The sequence below is a fragment of the Budorcas taxicolor genome, chromosome 11 (genome assembly GCF_023091745.1).
Source record: "Budorcas taxicolor isolate Tak-1 chromosome 11, Takin1.1, whole genome shotgun sequence".
Taxonomy (NCBI): Eukaryota; Metazoa; Chordata; class Mammalia; order Artiodactyla; family Bovidae; genus Budorcas; species Budorcas taxicolor.
The window spans coordinates 49,127,346-49,153,668 of NC_068920.1; the positions used below are offsets into that span (position 1 = coordinate 49,127,346).

Consider the following 26,323-nt stretch of genomic DNA (forward strand, 5'->3'; position numbering starts at 1 on the left):
ACTTAAGATAATCAAATAAACTGTTAGCTAGAGTATACTTGATTTTTCCCCATTTGCTTCTGCTGCTGCTAAGTCGCTTCAGTCGTGTCCGACTCTGTGTGACCCCATCGACAGCAGCCCACCAGGCTCCTCCGTCCCTGGGATTCTCCAGGCAAGAACACTGGAGTGGGTTGCCATTTCCTTCTCCAATGCATGCATGCATGCTAGTTGCTTCAGTTGTGTCTGACTGTGTGACCCTATGGACAGACACCAGGCTCCCTCTGTCCACGGGATTCTCTAGGCAAGAATTCTGGAGTGGGTTGCCATTTCCTTCTCCACATTTGCTTCTAGAGAAAAGGAAGCCAAAATTTAGACCAAAAACCTGTTTTGGGTTCACATCCTATAGCCTCTGGTAAATGTTCAGTGTGGCCTTCTGTTGGATTCCAAGAGCTAAGTTTCTACACAATCCTTGGGCAAGCCTGTAGCAAGAAAAACTTTAATCACCAAGCCAGGCTTTCAACACTGTAAGTGCTGTTTTTAAAAATGAAACTAGGTACCTAATTTATTAACTCAGTTCTGCAGAATACTTGACTTTTTCCCCAGCAAAGAAGTAATTAAATTGGGCTGATTCCCAAAGGATGCCTCAGGTTCCATCCTACTTAAATAGGTGAGCAGGAGGAGATTCGCTGCATAAATTCTCTGTAATGGGCACTCTAGGGTGGCAGGTACACTCTGCTTTTCTGTCAGCAAAGGCTGGCCAGAAAGATACAGGTTTAAATCCCAGTCCCCCACCTCTCAGCAGTGTGAACCTGAGCAAGTTACTAATAACCTCTGAAGCCTCAGCTTCCCCATCGGTGAAAAGATTAATCTAAGCAGGGATCAGCAAACTTTCTGTGAAGAGCTAAAAAGTAATTGTTTGGCTTTGTGGGTCACGGGCTCTGCCACAACGCAGGAAAGGAGCCACAGACAGTACGTAAACGAAGGGGCATGACGGCTGTGTTTCAAATTTTTATTTATAAAAACAGGTAGTGGTTCAGAGTTGATCAGTTTGCCACCCTTGATTTAAAAAAATAAACTTTTAGCACAGTGAGTGCTCAATAAATGGTAACTGCTATTATTATTGTTGCTACTGTTTTTATTAAAAGTTAAAAAGAACCAAACAATTTATCAAGAGCCTTGACATCCATTAACTCAGTATCTTCTAGCCTTGTGAGGTAAGGAGAATATTAACATGCTTGTTGTCTAGATTAAGAAAGCAAGGCTCAGAAAGCGTAAGGCGCTCATTTATGACTACAGCTAGAATGTGGATCTCCAAACCCGAGACCACTTTTCTTACACTACTATCACCAAGTCAGATGTGCTAAACTAAGTAAATGGAGATTTTAAAGCAACTATACTCTGATTTAAAAAAGGACTTCTCTAGCTGTCCCCGGGTTATGACTCCATGCTTCCAATCCAGGTTCCATCCCTGGTTAGGAAACTAAGATTCCATGTGCCACATGGCACAGCCAAATAAATTTTTTTTTAAAGTAGAGATTTTTTGGTAATAGCTTTATATAATTGTGATATGTAAGCTAAGCCAATTAACTGGACATGTTATTCAGATTAAGAACATTTATGCCTTCTGGGAGAATAGGTGCTCAGGTGTCAGAAAGCCCTCCAGACTAGATCAAGAGCTACTCATCATACCATCATTCCTGGGACCTAGAGGATAAGTAAGATTTTGAAGACCAGAAGCAGCTGGACTGTGTGCGTCTTTTTCTGGAGCTGCAGCCGAAGCTTCACCCGTCAGGCAGCTGGCCTCCTGCCGCAGTAACCTGTCGCTCTCAGTGCTGCGGGGAACGTCCATCCTTGGACTGTGTGTCCTGAACTGTCTGCTTCATCACAGGGAAACCCTGGAAGACAGCAATATGCACGATTTAGAACTGACTAGAGAACTCTCAGAGTTCTTATTCTTGTTTTGAGAAGAAGTGACATCTTAAACATTTCTGTGATTTTGTACTGAGAGGAACTGGGCTGACTTAAGTTGTCTTTACCAGATCACAAAGAACACTGATAAACTTGTTCCTAGGGAATAATTTTAAACTTTATTTATAAACAGACATCAAGCCCACTGACTTTGCCCATATTCACATTCAATTCTGCATATTAACTGGTGGTAAAATAACTTGGTGGTGTTTATACCACAGATTCACATAAGGGACAGAGAGTTCAAATTGTCAATGAAAGAAAACCAGCCCATATGTCTCAAAAACTTGAGATATACATTCCGCAACAGTTAAGCACTAGGAAATGAGAATCACAACTACAATGTTAGTAGGACAGCTGAAACTGGAAGTCATGGGCACTAAAACTAATTTTTTTAGATAATAAATTTATGTATGGTGCTCAAGTTCTCCTTTGTAAGTTCTCTCTTTCACTTTCTGTACCTTTTGCTTGACCCCTATCTCAAAATTACAGCAAGATGTCACTGGTTATAAGCCTAACTCTCTCCAGCAGTGCACAACCGTGGTGAACACCACCTCCCGAGGGAAAGCCGTGTGCCACGCAGCCACTGCTTGGGCAGAATGGCCACCTCACACCTCTCTTCTAGGTGACCATCCTGCCCCGCAGCCTTTCCACCCTCCAGGGCTGCCCAACTGTCGAAAACATCCCTGAAATTCATCCCCCTTAGCACTTTCACAGTCTGTACTCTGCTAGGTCCCACTAGGTGTTCTGGTAGAAGCAGCATATTACTAGCAATGTTTATGCGTAAGGATTACACGAAAACAAGACAGGTGGAAGAAGTCATGTTTTAGGAAGAAGTTTCGTCACTAAGATCAGGAACATGTTTTAATAATAACTCTGAAATTTCCTGACATGCAAGCATGTAGAGGTGCCAATAAACACTTAAAATGTGCATTCAATTTTGAGTAACTTCATAATCTATATTAGTACATTTTTGAGCATAAAGTTGATTGAGCATTTAGTCCTGTTTTAACTTGCACGAAATATCCATATAACAATGAGCCCTTTTTAAGAAAGGAGCCAGTACAGATGCCTGAAAGCAAATAATTTTAAAGAGACACTTTCACAGTTGATGAAATATTAAATTCTCAGACAATAGCTCTTACAACGTAAAGCACACTGAGGAGATAAAGTGAACGTTCTGTTGGAAGACCTGACATATGGCTACAGCTTTTTCCAGATTACTCTTTCTTAAAGAAAAACGTATTTATGTATTTATACAAAACATGTGGCCCCTTAAAAGTGATCCCTAGCAAATGGTAAAGTCAAATAGAATCACCACCGCTTTCAGGTTTGACTCAGAAGATGTCAAAATGAAAATCAAGTCTAGAGAGTAAGATAAAGAAGATCCATGAAACTGGACAAAGCATTACTAACATGGGAAGGACCAAAAGGCAGTTTGCTTCTGTCAGCTTAACTGGTTTTGAACCATGTTCTACTCTGTGTACTTGCTCTGCTTAACTCTTCACTAGCTGCTCCAAAACCAAGTTCAAACTTCTTTTTATTGCTCTCCAAAATATCTCTTGGAACAAAACAACTTTGAATAAACAGATTTCTTGAGAATCTGCACAGACTAGACCATTATATAAGTTACTTCATTTATTCCTTCCAATGTGTGAAAAAGTTTCATTATAATAGACTATAATGAAAACATTTTCTTCCCAGTCTATGAATAATACCAGGGCTCAAAATTCAGTTTAACTTACAACAATGAATTAATAAACAGAAAGATATGCTTGAAAATTAGCAGGGGCAGATGTCTCCAATGAGGAAAAAGAAAGTAACTGCTGAGCACTTGACAAGCATTTTATTTGTATTTAATTTGTATTATAAATAAAACATGAAAATTTTCCCTCTTAGGAGCCTGGTGGGCTGCAGTCCATGGGATCGCAGAGTCGGACATGACTAAGCGAGTTCACTTTCACTTTTCACTTTCATGCATTGGAGAAGGAAATGGCAACCCACTCCAGTGTTATTGCCTGGAGAATCCCAGGGATGGGGGAGCCGAGCCTGGTGGGCTGCCGTCTATGGGGTCGCACAGTCAGACACAACTGAAGCGACATAGCAGCAGCAGCAAAAGAATTCAAGCCTTATACAGGTATACTATAAAAGCATATCATTTGTAAAAAACATACCAACTATACATTCTCCGTAATATGCTTTTTGAAATTAACATTCTAAAATCCATCCATGTTAGAAGACACACCTATCTAGTTAACTGCTGTGTAATATTCTGATTCTGCTTTCCTATCTATGAATTAAGTTGTTTCTAACTATTACAATGTTTCAATAAATAGGATCAGAGTGTACCATGAAATTCCAAGAGAGGACCCAATTTGCAGCTTCCCCAAAAGAATCTGGCCTCAAAACACTTTTTTCCTCCAAGAAACCATCGCAGGATTAATGCTTAGTGGCACACACTTTAAAAGACCACCATCATTTCTCAGAGTCCCCTATAAACTAATTCTTCTATAATCCTAGAATGATAGAAGGAAACACTCTTGATCTATGAAACCTAAGAAGCAAACGGACAGACACTGAATTCTTCAACAAAGAAAGCAATGAGTTTCAACATTACGGTAAGGGTCTGCTCCCCTTCCAGGATGGATGTTTCATTCAACTTTGAATGTATATTTTTATTGCCTACCATGGCTCATTTCTGTAACCATCCCCCAAATGCATCTTGGTCCTCAGAACAGATCTAAGGAAAAAAAGAAAAGAAAGAAAGAAATAAGCAAAGCACTTGAACAGTATAGCTCTCCATTGCTACAAAACTATCTGTGGCCAACAGAGATCTACAAGTCATAGCAGTGTACAACAAGAGCCAAAGGATCATGACACACCCCTGGCACACCTAACAGTAACTGAAGAGACTGCTTCAGAAAAGGACTAGGACTTACAGATATATAAATAATGGAACTCCGACTGTATAGCTGTGAAACAAAACAAACATTCAGCAAGCCATCTCAAGCATCACTTCCACACAGTATGTGAAAGCATTTTTTAAACACTCTAAAGAGCTACACAAGCATACATATTTACCTACTTTATTATCTATCTATTCTGTATTATTTATCTATCTCATAGGCCTCCTGTGAAGGCCCCTATTTTGTACAGTGCTGCTCTAGCTGACCCAGAACAGCAAACCCTTTATTATAATCTCCCCACCTTGGAAAATTTGTGTGCAGTCTTTGATAGTGGAATTTTCTCCATATAGTCTTTGCACATTAAAAAAATGACATGTTGGTTTCTCCCTAGAACACAGTCATCTCAAGTTTAATCCATAATGAGTCTATCTATTTTCTTCTTTTTACTTGCAATTCCCTCTAATCAATTGTTTATGAAGAAAACAAGATTATGGAAACGTGATTTACGTAACTGAGTTCAGATCTTGCAACTGAACTATTCAGATTTTGAAAATGTAGTTGGAATGCCTATGGGACCAAACTTCACACGGATAGATCTCAAAAGCCTAATGCTTTCAGACTGCTAATGATACAAGGGTATGATCTTTTACAGAATAGGATCCTTTTATACTTCAGGACCGTGCCTCCTCTCTATGTAAAAGCTGGATGGTAAAGATGAGGCAAGATCCCACAGAATTTGGTAAACAAACCAATCTACCCTTCATCTATACTCCACACTTAAATTTTAGCAAGTAATTGCGTCTTTGCCAACCTTCACTCCAGACTGACAAATCCTAGTCCTTTCAGTCTGTTCTTATGTGAAAACCACTACATTTGTTGAACTATGTTAACTGCTTATCACTGACTTTGGTCTAGTTCCATTATGCTTTTTTCTTACTTCACGGTAAGGAGAACTCTGCTAATGTGTTCTATTAAAGGGGAATAGGTTTTCCAGTTTTGCTTCACATATGCTCTCTGGTGATGATACCCAGGATCTCTGGGAATAGGCTAAAAAGGGGTAAAGGTGAGGGGAGAGACAACAGAAGTGATAGATACGATCGAAAATATCCACAAGATCTCCTTCTAGGGTGTTACTGATAGCCAAGAGCCTGCCATCTTCACGATGGGCTCGGGGTGGATATATGTTTAACCCAACTCCGCTGAAGACTTTCTGTTCACTTCCTTTGCATGTGTATTCTTAATGTTCAAATCTCAGAAGAAATTCTGTTTTCTGGTTTTTCTAGATTATTTCTAAAAATATCGAGCGAGACCACTCCAGTATTAATAAGCCCATATAAAATCTATCCGTATGATTTCTAAATCTTATAGTTTCCCTACAGTATGTTCCCAAACCCATAATAATTTAACAAAGAAAAGAGACCTCTGTTGCTAAGTTATTTCCACTGGGTTCTCCCTTCCCTCACACTTGCTGTCTTCATCAAAGAAATCTGGCAGACTGCTGAGATGAACACTTCTTAGAGACCTCTGGCTACACTGCTCCCCAAATATGATTCTCTATCATGGGTCCACTTCTTACAGCTGTTGCCCTGGGCAGGCTTCTAGGTCTGTGTCTCAACTTCCTCACTTGTAAGAGAGGATGATAATCATTAACCACACAGGGCTGATACAAGTGATGAAATGAGGCAATTTCTTATAGTGCTTAGTACAATGCATGGCACACAGTACTCAATAAAGTTGACTATCGTTATTCCCAAGCCATAGAATCTGCAGAGACTTTCAGAAATCTAATCTTATTTGAAACTGAAACAACCCTCAGAGAAAGACAGTAATTATCTTCACAACAGGCTTTAGAAAGGTTAGCAGCTTTGCCTAAATCACAACTGCAGCTAAGAAGCAAGGATAGATTTCAAATCTAGGTCTTTTGATTCCCATATTCTTTTCATCTAATCATACTGCTTCCCCCAAATCATCCTGCCTTTCATCCAGTAATGATTCTAGAAGTTTTTCCTTCTATTGTTTGTCAGAAATTAAAGAGAAAATCAGTAGTTTCCAGGGTAATTGTTGGCTGTAGTTCTTATCAAATAGGAGTTATAGTCATAATCTGAGAATCCTGTGATAGAATAATTGTATTTTTCCATATAAAATAGCATCAGTGTTTTACTGCTTGTAAAAAGCAATCTATGCTCAATAAAAAAAAATCAATATAGGAAGATATAAATACTTTAAAAAATCAAAGCTGTGGTAAAATACATGCACACATATCTTTGGGCACATATTCCATTATATCCTTGGAATAAACTCCTAGAGATAAAATTGCTATGGAAAAACATAAATAAGTTTTGATGTATACTGCCAGACTGTCCTTTATAAACATACCAATTTATACTCCTTCTGGCAGCATGGAACTCTGGCTAACAGTATATCAATCTTCCTCATCTTTGCTAGTTAGATAGAGTGAAATATGACAGCTCATTTTAGTGTGGTCATTGAAAAGTCATTCATTCTTTTTAAAATTTTTAATTGGAAGATAATTGCTTTACAATATTGTGCTGGCTTCTGCCATACATCAACATAAATCAGCCAGAGGAATACATATATCCCCTCCCTCTTGAACTTTCCTCCTACCCCCCACCCCATCTCACCTCTCTAGGTTGTCACAAAGCAAAAAAAGTCATTCATTTTCATCAACATTTGGAAAATTTCACCTTTAAGAGCCTTACAAGATTTCAGTAGGCAGGGGAAAAAACCCCATGCGGGATAAACATTGGGTAATAGCAGCGATTTATTCATGTCAAGTTTGTCGGGCTTGACGAGAATCACTGGATGTTTCCATGGCTTGCTCTCATCTCCCTGGAGTATAAATGACAGGACCACCCACTAGACTGAGGCAAAGCAGTTTCTGGCTTTGGCACTGTTACTATTGATAATTCTTAAAGCGTCAGTGTTTTCATCCATAAAAATGGGATGATATCAGCCACTACAAAGCTAGCTAGTTTTTTCTCAATTAAGATGTACGGGGAAGAAAGCACGCAGTGCTATACAAAAGCAAGAGACACGTCTGTTACCTGAGCCTCCCTTATGCAACTGCTTAGCTCCCACTGACTGGGCTCTTGAAGCATGTCGCCCTCCACTTCTGAACATACCTTTTACGCTCTGTTGTATGGCTCTACTGACTTCAGCTACAGCTCTCTTCTTGATTCAGCAAAATGACCCATGGTACTGCTTTTAGGGCTTCCCAGTGGCTCAGCAGAAAGGAACCCACCTGCAACGCAGGCGATGTGGGTTTGATCGCCAGGTTGGGAAGACCCCCTAGGGAAGAAACCAGCAACCCATTCTAGTACTCTTGCCTGGGAAATCCCATGGACAGAGGAGGAGCCTGGCAGTCTGTAGCCCATGGAGTCACAAGAGTTGGACATGACAGAGGTTAAACAACTGCTGCTTTTAGAATTCTCTGAATTATTTTTTGCCTCAGTTGCCTAACTTGCCCTTTGAACCTGACCTTTTGTGTCTTTCCACTTTTCCCTCAGGAATTTGTTGTTGTTTAGTTGCTAAGTCCTGTCCAACTCTTTGTGACCCCATGGACTATAGCCCACCAGGCTCCTCTGTCCATGGGATTTCCCAGGCAAGAATACTGGAGTGGGTTGCCATTTCCTTCTCCAGGGGATCTCCTCGACCCAGGGACTGAACTGTTGTCTCCCACCATTGGCAGGCTGAGCCAGCAGGGAAGCCCAGTCAGTATAGATCTAACAAAATCCAAATGGCTAACCAACTAACTCCCTTAATATATTCTGAAGAGTCTGTTTTTTTCCCACACTGATTTGAGATGGCACTTTAATCAAATACTAACATAATTTATGCTTGGTCTGGTTTTTAAACTCTGTTCCACTGAGTAATCTTATTTCTTTGTCAATACAATGTCTAATTTAACAATCTTGACATCATTTCTCTATGTCATTTATCTAGAACTTCTAGAATGGTTTTAAGTTGTCAACAGGGAAATTTTTTCTTTTAATCTTTAAAATTATATCTTAACCACTCATTTTTTTTCTGCAACGATTGCTAGTTTAGAATAATTAAATCTCATAAAGCATTAAATTTAATGGAGATGGCAGTTGCACACATACCAGTTTATTATTCAGAATGTAGCTTTGTTTGCTCTCTTACTATATGGAAGTAAAAATTTGCTTTACCCAAAAATATTACTGCCATAATTCATTCCAATGAAATATTTTTTAAATGTGTGGATAATTAGATATATTAATACTAGAGCATTTTTACTATTTCTTTTTAAGAGTGTTGAATCAAGTTTTTAATTCAAAGCAAAAATGTTTATTTCAGCTGTTTTATTATTTTGTCAATTATTGACTTATTTTGGCTGCACTGGGCTTTCGCTGCTGCGTAGGCCTCTCTCTAGTGCAGCGAGTGGGTGTACTCGCTAGCTGTGGCACTCGCGCTTCTTACTGCAGTGGGTTTTCCCGTTGCGAAGCGCAGGCTCTAGGGCGCATGGGCTTTGGTAGTTGTGTTCTGTGGAATCTTCCCCGACCAAGGATCGAACTCCTGTCCCCTGCATTGGCAGGCAGACTCTTAACCACTGGACCACCAGGGAAGTCCTATTTCAGCTATTTTAATACACATAAATACATTATATACTTTAAAGATAGGCTAGGTTAATGCAGCTATACTAGAATACTCTTCTGTGCAAGATTTTGCTCTTCTTGAATACTGGTCAAGGTTCATACACCTGCCTTTTTAATATACTCTTCCTGTGGGTCTAAGCAACTGTATAATTAATCCCTGGTAAAGATCAGTTCCCTTCCCCTAACTCCTTTCTCTCTCTTTTTTTTCTTTCCAAAGAACTAATGCTATGAAATGTTCTCCCATTTCCCATACTCATTAAGTCTCAAATTAAGGGAAGCTACATTTAGTGATAAGCTATCCTGCTTCCCATATTTACCAGCAAGTGTTTTGGAACCCACACTGCCTGGTTTGGTTCTTGATTCCACCACGTACTAGCTGTGAGTCTAGGCACATGACAAACTTCTCTGAGACTCAATTTTCTCATCTATACATCAATATCCACTTGGAAGAACTGTTTTAGGGATTATGGATACTTCAGCCAACGCAATCTATGGCATGTGTAAACACTAAAAAAAAAAAAAAGTTAGCCATTATTCCTTTTTATATACTCAAAACCAGCTTCAAGCCTATAAAAATCTTCAAAGACTTTATTTTTTAAATCTAATTGTTTCTTCTTTCCTGCATTAACACCTAACCTCAATCTTCATTCATTATCTCAATTCCAATTATCCAATGAAAAAAAATCATCTTAGCATTAAAAAAAAGGTACACATTTCGAGTTATAAGATAAATAAGTACTGGAGATATACAACATGATACAGATAATTAACACTGCTTTCTTTACCTTACCTATGAAGGCTGTTAAGGGAGTAAATCCTAAGAGTTCTTATCACAAGGGAGAAAGAAATCTTTTTTCTATTTTTGTCATGTTTCTATATGAGAGCTATGTTTACTAAACCTATTGTCATGTCATTATGTATGTAAGTCAAATTATGTTGTACATCTTAAACATATACAGTGCCATGTGTCAATCATATCAATAAGTGTAGAAGGGAGAAAACTGTATCTCTGGGTATCTGTATTTTTATAGAGATCAAGTACTAGAGTCTTTATATATCCATTTGCAGAGGTAATAAAACTCAACTATGATACCATTGTTAACTCTTTAATTCCAAACATTTGCTGGTAACAAACATGTTATTTCTATAAACCAAACCTGTAGTTTTAGAACTAAAAACTATACATCTTTTTAATGGACCTTTTGTACTAAGTGCTTTTATCAGCTAGGTTTCTTTTTTTTAAAAACCTCTCAAAACCATGGAGAAGTTTCTGGTAATCTCTTCAGATGATCAACAAATTAGTCCCAACCTATATATTATAGTCAGCACATACTTACCAAACCCCTACTGTGTGGAAGGCACACAGCACTGAGCAACACAAAGGACTGAGCAATGCTCTCAAGGGTTGGCCCCAAGCTCCCACTGAGTAGGTAGAGCTATATGAAAAAGACAAGCAACTTTAGGTAATAAATACAGAACAGGTGGTTCAAACCAGTGGTTCCAGATTCTTGGGCCTATTCTTACAACGAGTCTGGAATTTGTAATTAAAAATTAAACAGTCAACTTCTTAGGCAGCTCTTATTCGGCACTCAGGTTTGGGGATTATAAAATAAACACAAAAGTTGGAGCGAAAATCACCTCTAGACAGTGTGGTTGGGAAAAGGAAGCCTTCATATGAGATAAAATCTGAGCTGGGCTCTGAAGCAGATTTTCTTTTTTTTTCCGAAACTTTTCAAATCTATAGAAAATTGAAAAAATCATTATAACCAGTAAAATCTTATATATCCTTCAGATTTACCAATGATCATCTGCTCCCCCACCACACAAGTTTTTCTGAATCACTTAAAAGTTAACATTACAACACTTCACCCAAGTTACTTCAGCAAGCCCATTCTAAGAATGAGAACATTCTCTTAAAAAATCACACAGCAGTATTGCTCTCACATCTAAGAAAATGAACATTTGCATAATACTAATATATAACCAATAATCAAATTTACTCAATTGGCCTAATATTTTCCTGCATAATCTTTTTTTGGATCCATAAGTCAATCAGGCTCATTCCTTACATTTGGCTGTTCTGAATCTTTCATATTCTGCACCCTGCTGTCCCTACCCCCCCAATTTGGGGGACAGTTGTTTTACATGAAATTGACTTTTTAAAAAAAGTCTTGGTCAGAGAAGGGAACCCTCCTACACTGTTGGTGGGAATATAAATTAGCACAGCCAACTACAAAAAAAAACAGTATGGAGGTTCCTTAAACTAAAAATAGAGATATCATATGATCTAGCAATCCCACTCCTGAGCACATATCCAGAAAAGACAAAAACACTAACTCAAAAACATACACGTACCCCAGTGTTCACAGAAGCACTATGTACAACAGCAAAGACATGAAACCCAGGGGACCATAACAGATGACTGACTTAAGAAAATGTGATATATACATACAGATGTGCGCACACACACACACAAGAATACTCCTCAGCCATAAAAAAGAATGAAATATTGCCATCTGCAGAACATGGAGGACAGACCTAGAGAATTTCATACTAAGTCAGAGAAAGACAATTATGATACCACTTACATGTGGAATCTGAAAAATAATACAAATGAACCTATATACAAAACAGAAGCAGACTGCCAGACATGGAAAACAAACTTTGGTTATGGAAGCAGAAAGAGGAGGGGTGACAAATTAGGAGAATGGGATTAACAAATACAAACTACTACACATAAAATAGATAAGCAACGAGGATTCACCATCTAACACATAACTACATTCAGTAGCCGATAATAATTACAATGGAAAATAATCTGAAAAAATATATAACTGAATCACTTTGCTATGCTAATAAAATATTATAAATCAACTATACTTCAATAAAAATTATTTTAAATTAAAAAGTCTAGGTCAGTTTTAACATCCATCTCATTGTTTCCATGTGATGAAATACAAGTTAAATTTTTTTAAAACAAGAATACAGTTGTGTCCTTGAAACTGCCATCCCATCAGAGGCACATAATGCCAGGCTACCCCACTACAGGGAATGTCTGATTATGTGCTTAAAGTGGTGACAACAGGTCTTTCTGTTGTAAAGAGAGATCTGATATCCTATCTCCCAATAACTTTTCATCCAGTGGTTTCAGCATCTATTGAAGATTCTTGCCCGAACCAATTATTAATACACTGGGGACTACAAAATGAGGACTTTCTAATTTTATCATTCTTCCTACATTTACTGTCTAGCATTCTTCTGTTAAGTAGAACTCCTACTTCACTCTCCCTGTATCTTCCTTTTTAAGTTTAATTATGAAGTCAAAGATTTGTTTTAATCTAATGTATTAAAATGATCCATTACCATCTTTTTTTTTTTTTTAACTTCTCCAATTATTGGTTCAAACTGTCCCAGGTACGGCTAGTGGGATTCCCTTCAAGCGTTCATCTGTCATTTAAACACAATTCTATTGGTTTTTGGAGAAGGCAGTGGCAACCCACTCCAGTACTCTTGCCTGGAAAATCCCATGGACAGAGGAGCCTGGTGGGCTGCAGTCCATGTGGTCCCTAAGAGTTGGGCACAACTGAGCAACTTCACTTTCACTTTTCACTTTCATGCATTGGAGAAGGAAATGGCAATCCACTCCAGTGTTCTTGCCTGGAGGATCCCAGGGACGGGGGGAGCCTGGTGGGCTGCTGTCTATGGGGTCGCACAGAGTTGGATACGACTGAAGCAACTTAGCAGCAGCAGCAGCTATTGGTTTTTTGAGGCTACTTCCTATATGTTTTCTAAGCTCACCTTTCACCATCTCTGACCTTGACTTACAATCAGCCAATTCTCCAGAAGCCTTTCTTCTTTTTAGTGGACAAAAGCATTTATAAATCAAGATCTGAACACCAGGTGTCTTATATATTGGGGTGTCACAGTCTACTGAAATGGTTTAGAAGCAAACCTGGAGCTTTTTTAAAACACAAACAGAGTTTATACTGATATTTTCACTTCAAATTCGACATTATGGTTTTTCTTTACTTATTTTCTATTAGTACTGTATCTTTTCTCTCACAATGAAAATCTTGGTTCATAATTCAGTTTTAAAACTATAACATTGGGTGGGAGGTGGGTTCAGGATTGGGAACTCATGTACACCCGTGGCTGATTCATGTCAATGTGTGGCAAAACCAATACAGTATTGTAAAGCAAAATAATAAAGTAAAAATAAAAATTAAAAATAAATAGATAAATAAAACTATAACATTAATGTTACTAACATTTAAACCCACTAAGTTTAAGTGTCTTTTGGGGGCTAATTCTTTTTGTCCTTGAATTACATTTCACTAGGGATGTATATTCAGCATACTATGTTTATTTTTAGTTATATTATTTTATTTTTAGTTATTTTATTCTGTATGTCCTGTAATTTAGGTTCATTTTTGTTTTTTAATCACTCAATTATAGCTTATTTTTCATTATTTTAACTTTTGATTATGTAAAACATTTACATGGTTCTAAAGTTAGTATTACAAAAAAGGAATGCTCAGAGATATCTCTCCCTTCCCCTCCAATATTTTCCTATCTATTCCCTACATATAACTAGTTTTATTAATCTGTATATCCTTCATGTTTCTCTTTATAGATAATGTGTGTCTATACATATAAATTCTTAATTCTTCTGTTTCTCATACAAAAGATGAAATACCATATCCAGTTCTGTACTTTGCTATTTTTCTTAACAATATATCTCAAATTCACCCCATAGGAGTGACTGGAAATCTTCCTCATTCTTTTAATGGCTGTTTAATACTCCACTCTTTGGTTCTACCTATTAAAGAAAAGAGAGGGCATAAAACAGGGTGAATGATGTATAACAGGTAGAAAAGTAAGAGTGAAAAGGCGCTTTATTGTAAGAAAGGCGTGGAGGGGCAGACCAGCCAGGTTAGAGTGAAGGATTAATACAAAAGGGTGGGAGAAAACAGAGCAACCATCATACCATACAGCTAACCCCACGCACACCACCCCTTAAGGAGCTATGCAACACACAACTTAGATGGCTGTGCAGAACAGCAGGTGAAAAACAAGCTGCAGCTGGTTTACAGAGGCCTTGAATTATAAAGTCAAGTAGAGTGAAGGACTTTGTCTTGTAGGTGAAGTTTTTACATAGAGAAGTTTCATATTCAACATGTTGCTTTAAAATAAATATAACCACAGATGGACAAGTGGAGTAAGAGGCTACTGGAACTGTCTAGGTGTGACAGCATCTCAGTGGGTTGACAGCAAGAAGGGGAGCACCTAGGAGATGCAGGAGAGAAAGGCAGCGCCTCCGAGTCCACACGCCTTCCTTCATTTTCGTGTATGAGCTGCTAGCAGAGGCCAGGCTGGCAGACTGGCGGATGAAAGCACAAGGATGGTAGAGACGAGATTATCACTGCCTAGATACATTTCCCTGTCTTCTCTACTTGACTTTCCTAACTTACTGCTCTGATAACCTTTCTATCAATAAACTTAGGTCCAAAAACAGCTTTTGTACCAGAAGAGACTATACTACAGTTACTTGAATTTAAATTAAGACTTAAAGACCTTACATTCAATTTGTAACTGTCTGCTGCTGCTGCTAAGTCGCTTCAGTTGTGTCCGACTCTGTGCAACTCCATAGACGGCAGGCCACTAGGCTCCCCCGTCCCTGGGATTCTCCAGGCAAGAACACTGGAGTGGGTTGCCATTTCCTTCTCCAATGCAAGAAAGTGGAAAGTCAAAGTGAAGTCACTCAGTCGTGTCCGACTCTTCACGATCCCTTGGACTGCAGCCTCCCAGGCTCCTCCGTCCATGGGATTTTCCAGACAAGAGTACTGGAGTGGGGTGCCATTGCCTTCTCCCTTATAACTGTCTAAAGACCTTTAAACAATTTCCTCTACAACTTTATCAAATCACCTAATTAAAAGAACTATTACACAAAAGGATTTAGAGAATAACTTTTTTACTCACTACTCAGTTTAAAATATAAAATAAGACAAAAAAGAGACAAATATAGTTGAATCCCCAGTATCCTAAGTTTGATATTTCATTTTTAATGATACTTATAATCTTTTAACATGTTCTTTTTTTGTTTTAGTACTTCAACTGCCTATCAAGCCAATCTTAAAGTACTCAAAAAACCTTCAGTAAATCCTTAAACTTAGATTCATTAATTTATCTAAAGAAGTTTTTAAATACTGCAACCCCTTTCAAGATGCAGTTTTCTTACATCCTTAAATAACCAAATCTAAACCCAATTACTCAAGAACATATTCTACATTAGAATCACTAATTAATCAGTTGAGATTCAATATGCCAAATTACCACAAACAGTCCATCTTAAGTCTAGATGGACTAACCTTTGTTGATTTTAACATATATCATTTGCTACATGTTATTCTAAGTACTTTATAAATGTTATTTAACTTAATACTAACAAAAACAACAAAAAAACCTTTATGAAGTAGCTGCTATTATTATCCTCATTTACAGATACGGAAACTGAGGAATAAAGAAGTTAAGAGAAGTTCTCACAGTCGCACAGCTAATAGTATAGCCAGGCTTCAAACACAGGCTTCTGGCTTCGTAGTCAAACACGTTACCCTTAAGCTGTGTTATCTCTGCCTATCGGAGATTTACTTCTGATTTACCTTCATGAATTCTATGTTAAGTTTCCCAAGTTTGGAGATATGATCTCAAGCCAAAGATCTGGAGCCAAGACATATGACCTTTCTGTACCAGTAATGAACACTCCTAGCACCTTTTCTGTTTAGATAGTTGCTTTGAAACAACCTCTAAATCAGTGAACTCCAGATAGTGGTTGATTTTACAATCTTGAGTTCAGAGTTCAATTTAAGACCTTACTTAATTCTGTTATAACTCTCAACTTTATTACCTAAAACCAGAGTAGATCAAATTCTGTAATTTCCACACAGGGTGCTTCTATCTTTTGATGGATTCAACTACTTATGCTCATTCTAATGACAACTTTAAGCTACGAACAATCCAAGGTATATAACAGGAAGAGACACTGAAGTTAAGATTACTCACTGGCAAACTTCCAGGAAATTTCCAAGATCTATACTTTTAGCAATGATGTCTTAAACAGTACAAGGGAGTACAATTTTTTTTAATTTTAAATGTCTTATTCAACATAGCAGGCCATTTGATAAGAAAGGCTAAGTTCTTGTACGGCAAGATCTGAAGGTCTTAGGGGACAGATCTATAAAGCAGCACTGTAGCAATAGAACAAATGCTGAGAATTCTGGAGACAGTCCACAGTCACTGTGTCAGAAGATGATTCAAGGGCCAGTATTCACCAGCGTCAGTCTTAATCAGTGTTGAAAGTTTTCACTGACAGCAAAAATGAGGGCAATGGAGATAATGTCACGCACGCACACAAACATACAAACACAATTACTATCCCAATTCTGAGACAACTGACATGGACTAAGACATCAACCGAATAACACTGTTTCAAGAAAGTACTATATTAACACACCCCTGATTTTAAGACATGGCCTGATTTAAAAAATATTAAAATGTGAACTAAAGAATTGTGGCAGGTGTTAGTTTAATGCTTTCTTGGTACCTAAACTAAATTTTACTTCGTTTTTTATATTAAATGTCTTTTCTTTTATAAAATAATGGTGACAGAAAATGATAGGTGTTTTTTTTTTTTTTTTTAAATGCTGGTCACCTGATGATGGGCTCCCAATTTTACCCCCACAATCATAAATCTCAAAAAGATCTGGGGTCCAAATCACCTTCCCTCTAGGACTACAAAAACACTATTAGTTCAGTCCAGTCTAACTAAAAAATATTCCAAAATAAAGAATCTCTTATTATTAGCTCACCCTATTGTTGGCCACTAATGCTTTGGGGGGAAAAATTTTTTTTTTTCCCTTTGTGCCCAGTTAAGTCTGCCTTCCTCCCTGTTCCCACCACGACTTCTATGCACTGGTAAGTCCTATCCCCTAGAATAATGCATCCATCAGAATGGGATGGGTGAAGCCAAAAAAGAAAAAAACAGAAACCCCACATCTGTTTGAAGGCATTAGGCAACTAGCAAGAGAGCCAAGACTGTGGAAAGGCTGTGATGGTCAGTTTTATATGTCAACCCACAGGCTACAGTCCCAGTTATTCAATCAAATGCTAATCTAGGTGTTACTGTAATGGGTTTTGGTAGATGTGATTAAAGTATTTAACCATTTTAGGTTAAATAAGGATGATTATCCAGATAATGTGGGTGAGCCTGATCCAACCAATTCTAAGGCTTTAAGAGCAGAACTGAAGTTCTCTGATAAAGAAAAAATTTGACTGGAACACTGCTTCCACTCCTGCCCAGAGTCCCAGCCTGCCCTTCCTAATGCCCTAGTCCAATCCCCACATGGTATACACTAACACCCTTCAACAAATAGCTTAATATATTTGTGCCTGTATTTATATACAAATAGATGATATAGATTATTTTGATAGTATATAAATAGTACACAGAACCATAATCCACAATTAAAACCATCCTTTAGAAAAAATTCCAGGACCAAGTGGCTTGACTAGTAAATTCTTCCACATCTTTAAAGGAAGAAATTATATCAATCTTAACAATATAAACTCTTACAGAGAACAGGAAAACAGGGCATACATCCCAATTCGTTTTCTGAGGCCAGCATATAACAACACTGACTCAAAACTTCACTAGAGCACTACCAAAAAGCAGTATGGACCACTTTTTCTCATAAGCACAAAAATCCTACACCAATTATTTAAAAAAAAAATCAAACCCATATATATATATAAAAGGATAATACAAAGGTTGGCTTAACATTCTAAAAATTAATATAATTCATCACATGAACAGACTAAAAAATGTTTTATAATAACTAAAATAGCATGAAATAGTACTGATAAACTAGATTTTAAAAAGGCAATTTGAAAAAACCTAGTCATAGAAAAAGATTAAAGATATTAATATTCCACCTTAACTACAGGCTTATCATGTGATTTTTAAAAAACTGTTTTGTTGAATATGCCAAAGTCTCTAAAATGAATGTGTTAACTACTTTTAAAACGAGAGGAAAAAAAAGGAAAATGTACCTCTAAAAACAGGGAACTCTTTGAGAAAATGGTTGAAGTTTTAAAAAAAAATCTTACAATACTTTAAATTTTTTGAAGTTTAAGAAGAAAATGACATATCACTACTTAAGAGATCTTGACATTTTTTCCATCTAGATTCAAGAAGAAATATTAGGAATACCAGACAAATTAGGAATTTAGGTTAAATACATGAAATAGTTTCTCAAGCAGATTACTCAATAGGATGACAGAATAATCTTGATAGCTTTAAATCCAACACAAGGACTTAACTGGAGGCGTGATACGCTTCTTAGGGGACTCAACAGCAAGCTCTAAGGAACAGGCGGAAGGCAGGGCATGTGGGTAGGCACAGGATAAAACGTGACCCTCAGGTCCCAAGGCGGAGGGTGCTCAGTGACAAGCGCAACAGAAGGCTCAGACTCTGCTAGCTGCTCAGCCGTGTCCGACTCTCTGCGACCCCATGGGCTGTAGCCCACCGGGCTCCTCTGGAGTTCTCCAGGCAGGAACACTGGAGTGCGTTGCCATGCCCTTCTCCAGGGGATCTCCCCCACCCAGGGATCTGCACTGCAGGCAGATTCTTTACTGGCTGAGCCACCAGGGACAGATTACCTGGCATTTAAATTACCCAGCATTCAACCCCCTAAACAGACTGTCATGAGCTAAATTACATCGTGTTTCCTTCAAAATTTGTATGTTGAAGTCTGTTATCCTAAATCCTCAGAATGTGGCTTCTAAAGAGGTGGTGGCTCTTTAAAAGAGTGGACATGACTGAGTGACTTAACACCCACTTTTCAAGATTAAATGAAGTCATCAGTGGGCCCTAATCCAATACAACTGGTGTCCTTTTAAGCAGAGATGAGGACAAGAGAGGTGCAGAGGGAAGACCGACCATGTGAAGACAGGGAGAAAGCAGCCACCTACACGCAAAGGAGCAAGTCCTAAGAAGAAGCCAACCCCACCAACACCTTGAACTTGAGCTTCCAGCCTCTGGAAATTCTATTGTTTAAACCACACGGTTTGTGGTACTTTGTTATGGTAGTCCCAGCAAACTAATACACAGATATAACTGCAAAAATTAAAATTTTATCCTTTCCCACCAAAAGAGATTTAAGGCAAATACACTGAAGGAGTCTTACATGGTTTTAAGGTATACTGTGGCTTTCCTACAGAAGTAAAGATCATTAGTTGTTTTATTCTAAGGTGAACTTTCTCTAGTAACCTTAACCAAATCATGTCACAGATCTTTCTACTACACCCCAGTGCTTTCCAAAATTTTAGTAAGCCCTGCCTCCCCCATGTTACAGAAAAGAGATAAAGTTAATTTATATCTACACTATAAAAGCCTTAGCATTTTAACACTGGAAAGGACAATCTAAATCTAAAGAAAATATCAACAGTATCTTAAATTATTTTTTAAAAACCAATTAACAGTCAGCATCTCCTGAGAACTCCCAATAGTCAGGTATAGATCAAAGCATTTTACATGAATTAACTCAATCCTAATAACCCTCTGAGGTAGCTACTATTACAACCTCTATTTCAGAGAAAGAAACTGATGAATATCCAAGCTAGTAAATGAAAGAGCTAGGATTTAAACCCAGGAAAAACTGGCTCCAAAGCCCACATTCTTAACCACTGCCCAGTGAAGAATAAGGAGGGCACTACTGAGCATAAATATTAATTGATGGAGTCCGTCTAAGCTTGAATGCTGGCTCAGCCACTCACAAGGTGTGACTTGGGCAAACGTAAGCTCTTTATGTCTTAGATTCGTTGGCTATAAAATGGAGGAAATTAAATGAGAAATGTAGACACGTTGAGCGAAGTGTCTGGTACAAAACAATGTCTACTAATCAATCTGGTACATAACAATGTCTACTAATTAATAAGTCCTTATTATTTCTTTTTTTGGCCACACCCTGGTGCAAGCTGAATCTTAAGTTTCCCCACCAAGGATGAAACCCTCACTCCCTGCTGGGGAAGTGAAGACGCCAGGAAAGTTCCAAATCCTTACTATTTCTCATTCTACTTTCATGAATATACAAGAACAACCCCAAAATGTCTACTTTGGGGACTCTAAGAAAAAATAGCATGGGGTTCTCTTCTTTCATCTGTACTTCTTTCCTTCCTACTATTCCAGAAATGCATATACTATTCCAATAATCTCATTTCTCATAAGAGGTATATGGAATCAGATTAGCAGTTGGATCAGTCTTACTTTCTGTCTCCAACAGAGATACCTAATAATTTGGGTAAAGACAACAGTATAGTTACATAGCAAGTTCAAAAAATTCTGGACTTTGCTTAAACATCCAACATTTAATAAAAATTCAGTGTACTTATCTTAATCTTTACTGAATCAAAAAAAAAAAATACCAACTTCATAACATTTCTTGGGATTACAAGAGAACTATTTGCTCATTATTTCAAGCTTCAGAATTCCTTATTTTAGTATTCCTACTCTTCGTGGTTTATGTGGTTAGAACACGCTCTCCTTCCATCTCCATTTTTCCAAATATTGCTTTTGTATTCATGTGAAAGTCTCAGTTTTCTTCACCTACTTATAATTGAATTTCTCTAAACTGTTTTCATTTTTGAAGCATTTTTCTTGAAATGATTTAGTGGGAAGAACACTGGGCTAGGAGCCAGGGGTCCTCACTCTGCCATCTCATTTTAGATTCCTCATCTTAAAAGCCAAGAGGTGGGGGGAAAAAAAGCAAGAGGACTGCACCACATAAATTTGTAATAGGTTCCTTTATATCTCTAAGCCTCACAGTCCCATGACTCTGGGCCTTCCAGCTAGAAATCACGCAGCACTCCAGCAATTTCCCTACGCTTTTTACCCCAGTTAGCTAAGGAGGAGGAGGCATGCACAGATTCAGGGGCAGCGGAAGGCGCAATAATCAGGAAGCCCAGGGTTATAGCAGGAAAGACAACAGTATTTTGTGAATCAACAGAAATAGGTTAGCAAGAAAAGTGAGACACTAAGAAGAAACCAAAGACCAAAAAAAAAAAGTCGGAAAACACATAGCCTAACTCTAACCTCATCCCTACACACCTATTAATATCTGAAGGACGAAGAAACAGAAAAAGCAGCAGAGATTATCCAGCCTTCATATTTGCCTCAAGGGAGCAATGCAACTCTGTGACATCTTTGTAATGTTGTTGCTAAAATGGCCTACTACAAAATAGGCATTACTGGGGTATCTGATGCCTGAATTAATGTTCAGATGAACTGAAAGCCCTCTTAAATGCTACTGGTACTGCTACATAACAGGAAATCTGAGTTCAAGGCCATGAGAATTACACAGCATTAGCTGTCCTGGTTCTAAAGGGAAGACGACTGATATTAGTTGGGAGGGGGGAGATTTAGCCTAACGGCATTTCTAATAAGCTGATGATATTGGAAGCAGGCCCCTGAAAGATAAAAGGACAGATTAATAGGCACTGATTATCTCCAAGGCAGGCTTCCAACGTGGGGCTAGTGGTAAAGAACCTACCTACCAATGCAAGAGACGTCAGAGAGGCAGGTTTGATCCCTGGGTTAGGAAGATCCCCTGGAGGGCATGGCAACCCATTCCAATATTCTTGCCTGGAGAATCCCATGAAGAGGAGCCCGGCAGGTTACAGCCCATCAGGTCGCAAAGAGTTGGACATGACTGAAGCAACTTGGTACACAGTACACATCTCTAAGGCATTAGAATATGTATTTCCTACCCCAATGTCCTGGTAGCTCAGACAGCAAAAAAGCTGCCTGAAATTCGGGAGACCTGGGTTTGATCCCTGGGTTGGAAAGATCCCCTGGAGAAGGGAACAGCTACCCACTCCAGTATTCTGGCCTGGAGAATTCCATGGACTGTATAGTTCATGGGGTCTCGAAGAGTCAGACACAACTGAGTGACTTTCACACACTCACCCTGATGGCAGAGCCCAAGAGAGCACTCTTTAGTTTCCTTCTAAAGACTCAGACCTTCTTGGCTTATGATTGGTTAGGGGGCAAAGGAGAATAAAAATCAGCAAAAGGATAAGAAAGCTGGCCAGTTCTAAAAATTCTCAGGCCAGTCTATTTTGCTGTTTCTCTAAGTGTGGTCCCTGGATCACCAATAACAGACCAAGAGAGCGGGTGCTTGCTTAACATGCAGACTCAGGACCCATCACTGATTTCCAGAATCAAATTTCTGAGAGTAGTACAAATAAAACCCACATGAGTTATCACCGCACACCTCTCAGAACGGCTGGCATCAAAAAGAACACAAACAAATGTTGGCAAGGATGTGGAGAAAAGAGAATCATCTTACACTATTGGTCAGAATGTAAACTGGTGCACTCACTATAGAAAACAGCATGGAAGTTTCTCAAAACTAAAATCAGATCTACTATGTGACCCAGCAATTCCACTCCTGGCTATACATCTGAAAAAAAAAAAACAAAATCACTAATCGGAAAAGATACATGTACCCTAATGTTCATAGCAGCATTATTTACAATTGCTAAGATATGGAAGGAATCTAAATGTCAATCAACAGATGTATGGATAAACAGGTAGTAAATATATGCCATGGACTAATACTCAACTAAAAATGAAAAACAAAATTTTGCCATTTGCAACAACATGGATGGATTCGGAGGGCATTATGCTAAGTGAAATGTCTGACAGAGAAACAGAAATACTGTATGTTATCACTGATATGTGGAATGTAAAAAAAAAACCAAAACAACCAATATATAACAAAAAAGAAGCCAACTCACAGATATAGCGAAAAAACTAGTGATCACAGGGTGGCAGTGGGGAGTGGGAAGTACGAACTACCAAGTGTAAGATAGGTTCAAGGATGTATTGTACAACACAGGGAATATAGCCAATATTTTGTAATAATTGCAAGTGGAAAGTAATCTTTAAAATTATATAAACAATTTTAATATATACAAAAAATTGGGAGACGGGTATTTACATTTTGGGGGGCGGTATTTACATTTTCAAGGTGCAAATTCATGTTTAAGAAATGTCCAAGACGTTGCGGGGAGGGTGAGAATAAGTTGAGGATGAAGTTCTTTTGACTGGATTAATCAAATTCAGCTGTGATAACAGCACTGTTTGGGGACCATTAAAAACTCTTAATTTCTCAGGTAACAGCTGCTGCTAGTTGTTTAACAGCTAACAGGGGGACAATTAAAGGGCCTGAAAAATGCATTTTCATAACCGGGTTTAACAATTCCTTGCCGCCTGTTTATCTTGTTAGTTTATTCACTGGTTTCTCATTTAAAAATAAATCGGATTAATCCCGGAATTTTCAGAAAGAATCACAAACTCCAAAAGAGAAGAGCTCTTCTGAATAGTGCAGAACTGAAGACAGTCAACGCTATAAAAAGTAAGGTTTTATTTAAAAGAAAATTACCAGTTCAGTCTCCCCCAGCTCTTCAGCACCGATGAAAGCTGGTAATTTGTGGGTGGCAGAGAAGGAGGACTTTGAAGGGGTACAAAGAGCGAGAAGTCGACCCAACTACCTAATTTTTAGTGAATTCAATGAACTGCCAGGAAACAAAAACAAAAACACGTAGGCAAGTGTTTTATCAATAAACACTCCCGGGTTCTCATTATTTCTCCTCCTTTGGGATAAAAACACCAAAGGCCTGCGGGAAAGTCAAGTTATACTTCAGGGGTCCCCCGACTCTGTAGACGTATATCCACGCAAAGCGATCCCCCCTTCTTCCCCAGATTACCAGGCTTTACCCTCAGCACGAAAACCGGCGCCCGGAACCCGTTTGCCAACGTTTTTCCTCGAGATGATTGCAGCGCCGCGGCCTTTCTATGGGGGTACGACCCGGAGGGCTGCCGCCCGAGCGCCGACCTGAGGAGCGGGTCCCCTTACCCCCCGACACAAAGGCACTTCCCCGGGCCAGGCCCGCCGCCGCACTCACCCCGCCGGTTCTTCGCGTCGGACCACTCACCTAACGCTCCCGCCGCGCTCCGGAGCCCGGGGCCCGAATCCGCCCGGGAGGCGCGCGCGCTCACGGCGCCGCCAGCAGCCGCCGCGGGGACCGGCCGTGCCGCAGCGGCGCGCGCCCCGAACCCCCCGGCCCGCGCGGCCACGCGGCTGAGTCACCCGGCGCTTCACGTTAAGAGTCCCCCTCGCCGCGCGGGGCACGCCGGGAAGGCCGGGCTCCGGCCCGCCCCCTGGGCCGCAGGCCTTGGGGTGTCCCCTTTCCTTCCCGACACGCTCCACGGCGCCAGGGAGGGCGCTCCCCCAGCTTGCACAGCCACCAGAGGTCAATTTCTGAGCTGCGGATGCCGTTTCAATTACTGAAAGTCTGAAACGGAAAAGTTAGTAGTTATCTAAATTGAAAAATAAGCGCGCGCAGCCCCGGGACAGCCAATGTGTGAGTGGGTGTGAAGGTCGCGCAGTCGTGTCCGGCTCTTTGCGACCCCCTGGACCATACTGTCCCTGGGATTCTCCGGACCTGAATACTGGAGTGGGCAGCCGGTTCCTTCCCCAGGGGACTTTCCCAACCCGGGGATCGAACCGAGGACAGCCAACACTTTTAGAAAATTGTGAAGCCTGGATCTTTACATAACATCTGGAAGGAGAAGTTTATAAAATAATAAGAAACAGAAGTCGCTCAGTCGTGTCCGACTTTTTGCGACCCCATGGACTGTAGCCTATCAGGCTCCTCCGTCCATGGGATTTTCCAGGCAAGAGTGCTGGAGTGGACTGCCATTTCCTTTGAAGTTCTTTAAAACACGTTTTGCTTGGAAATCCCTATACTGGATATGCATTCTGACCGAAAGGAGGGTGAAAAGTTCCACGTTCTTCTCAAATCTTGAGTTTAATGAAACTACATACTATGGAAAACAGAGCTGAATTACAAATTTTTATTCACCCTAAAGCAAATTATTGGAAAACTGTGTTATGAGTAAAATACTTAAACACTCAAAAAATCTATGTATACTCCATGACCTATAAAGGACAGAAATAGCGTCAGTCCTTTCTGTCGTGCTTTCTACTGAGTGCATGCTGTGTGCTAAGTCGTTGAGTCATGTCGAACCCTGCGACGCCATGGACTGTAGCCCGCCAGGCTCCTCTGACCATGGGATTCTGCAGGCAAGAATACTGTAGTGGGTTCCCATGCTCTACACTTTTAAAAGTTAATAAAAGTTATACTGATTATCAAAGTATTATTTTAAAATTGTCAGAAACCAGTTAAGTTAATAATGGCACAATTTCTTAAATTTTGAGTGCACTTTTTTTGTTACTTAAGAGTCTAAGAACTAGTTTAGGGCTGCTGGTTAGGGTTAGAGTTGCAGTGGAAGGAATAATAGAAAATATCTCATTCTAGTAGCTTGCAGTGTTGCTGGATACTTGTATAGCAACACTGCCTCATTAAGGGCAACAACTTTAAAAAGTCGAAGCTATAGTTTGTTCATTATAATTTTATCTTAGAGGTGTAGAGAGGATCATTACCGAATTCTGTTCTTTCACTTCACTTATAATGACTGTAAAGCATCCAGCATTGTGTTCGATATTCAAAAAACTAAGGTCATGGCATCCAGTTCCATCACTTCATGGCAAATAGAAGTGGAAACGTAGAAGCAGTGACAGATTTTATTTTCCTGGGCTCCAATATCACTGTGGAGGGTGAGAGCAGCCATGAAATTAAAAGATGTTTGCTCCTTGGGAGGAAAGCTAGACAAACCTGCTGCTGCTAAGTCACTTCAGTCGTGTCCAACTCTGT

The 26,323-nt window shown here is 39.2% G+C and overlaps 1 protein-coding gene across 5 annotated transcripts in view; it reads right to left on the reverse strand.

Moving 5' to 3' along the window:
* Positions 1-24,627, reverse strand: part of KCTD20 (potassium channel tetramerization domain containing 20) — a 36,986-nt gene extending 12,359 nt beyond the window's left edge. The window contains exons 1-3 of one of the 5 annotated variants that reach the window (XM_052647534.1): positions 24,542-24,627; positions 4,634-4,687; positions 1,669-1,874 (exon numbers count right to left, since the gene is read on the reverse strand). In XM_052647534.1, the coding sequence (XP_052503494.1) occupies positions 1,669-1,828 (160 nt within the window). In that variant the 5' untranslated portion in view covers positions 1,829-1,874; positions 4,634-4,687; positions 24,542-24,627. Of the gene's footprint in view, positions 1-1,668; positions 1,875-4,633; positions 4,688-9,807; positions 9,831-10,827; positions 10,920-11,128; positions 11,152-23,988; positions 24,124-24,541 lie in introns of those variants that run through there. The other 4 variants (XM_052647535.1, XM_052647536.1, XM_052647533.1 and 1 more) reach the window with 4 other exon arrangements.
* Between the last annotated feature and the right edge of the window lie 1,696 nt (positions 24,628-26,323).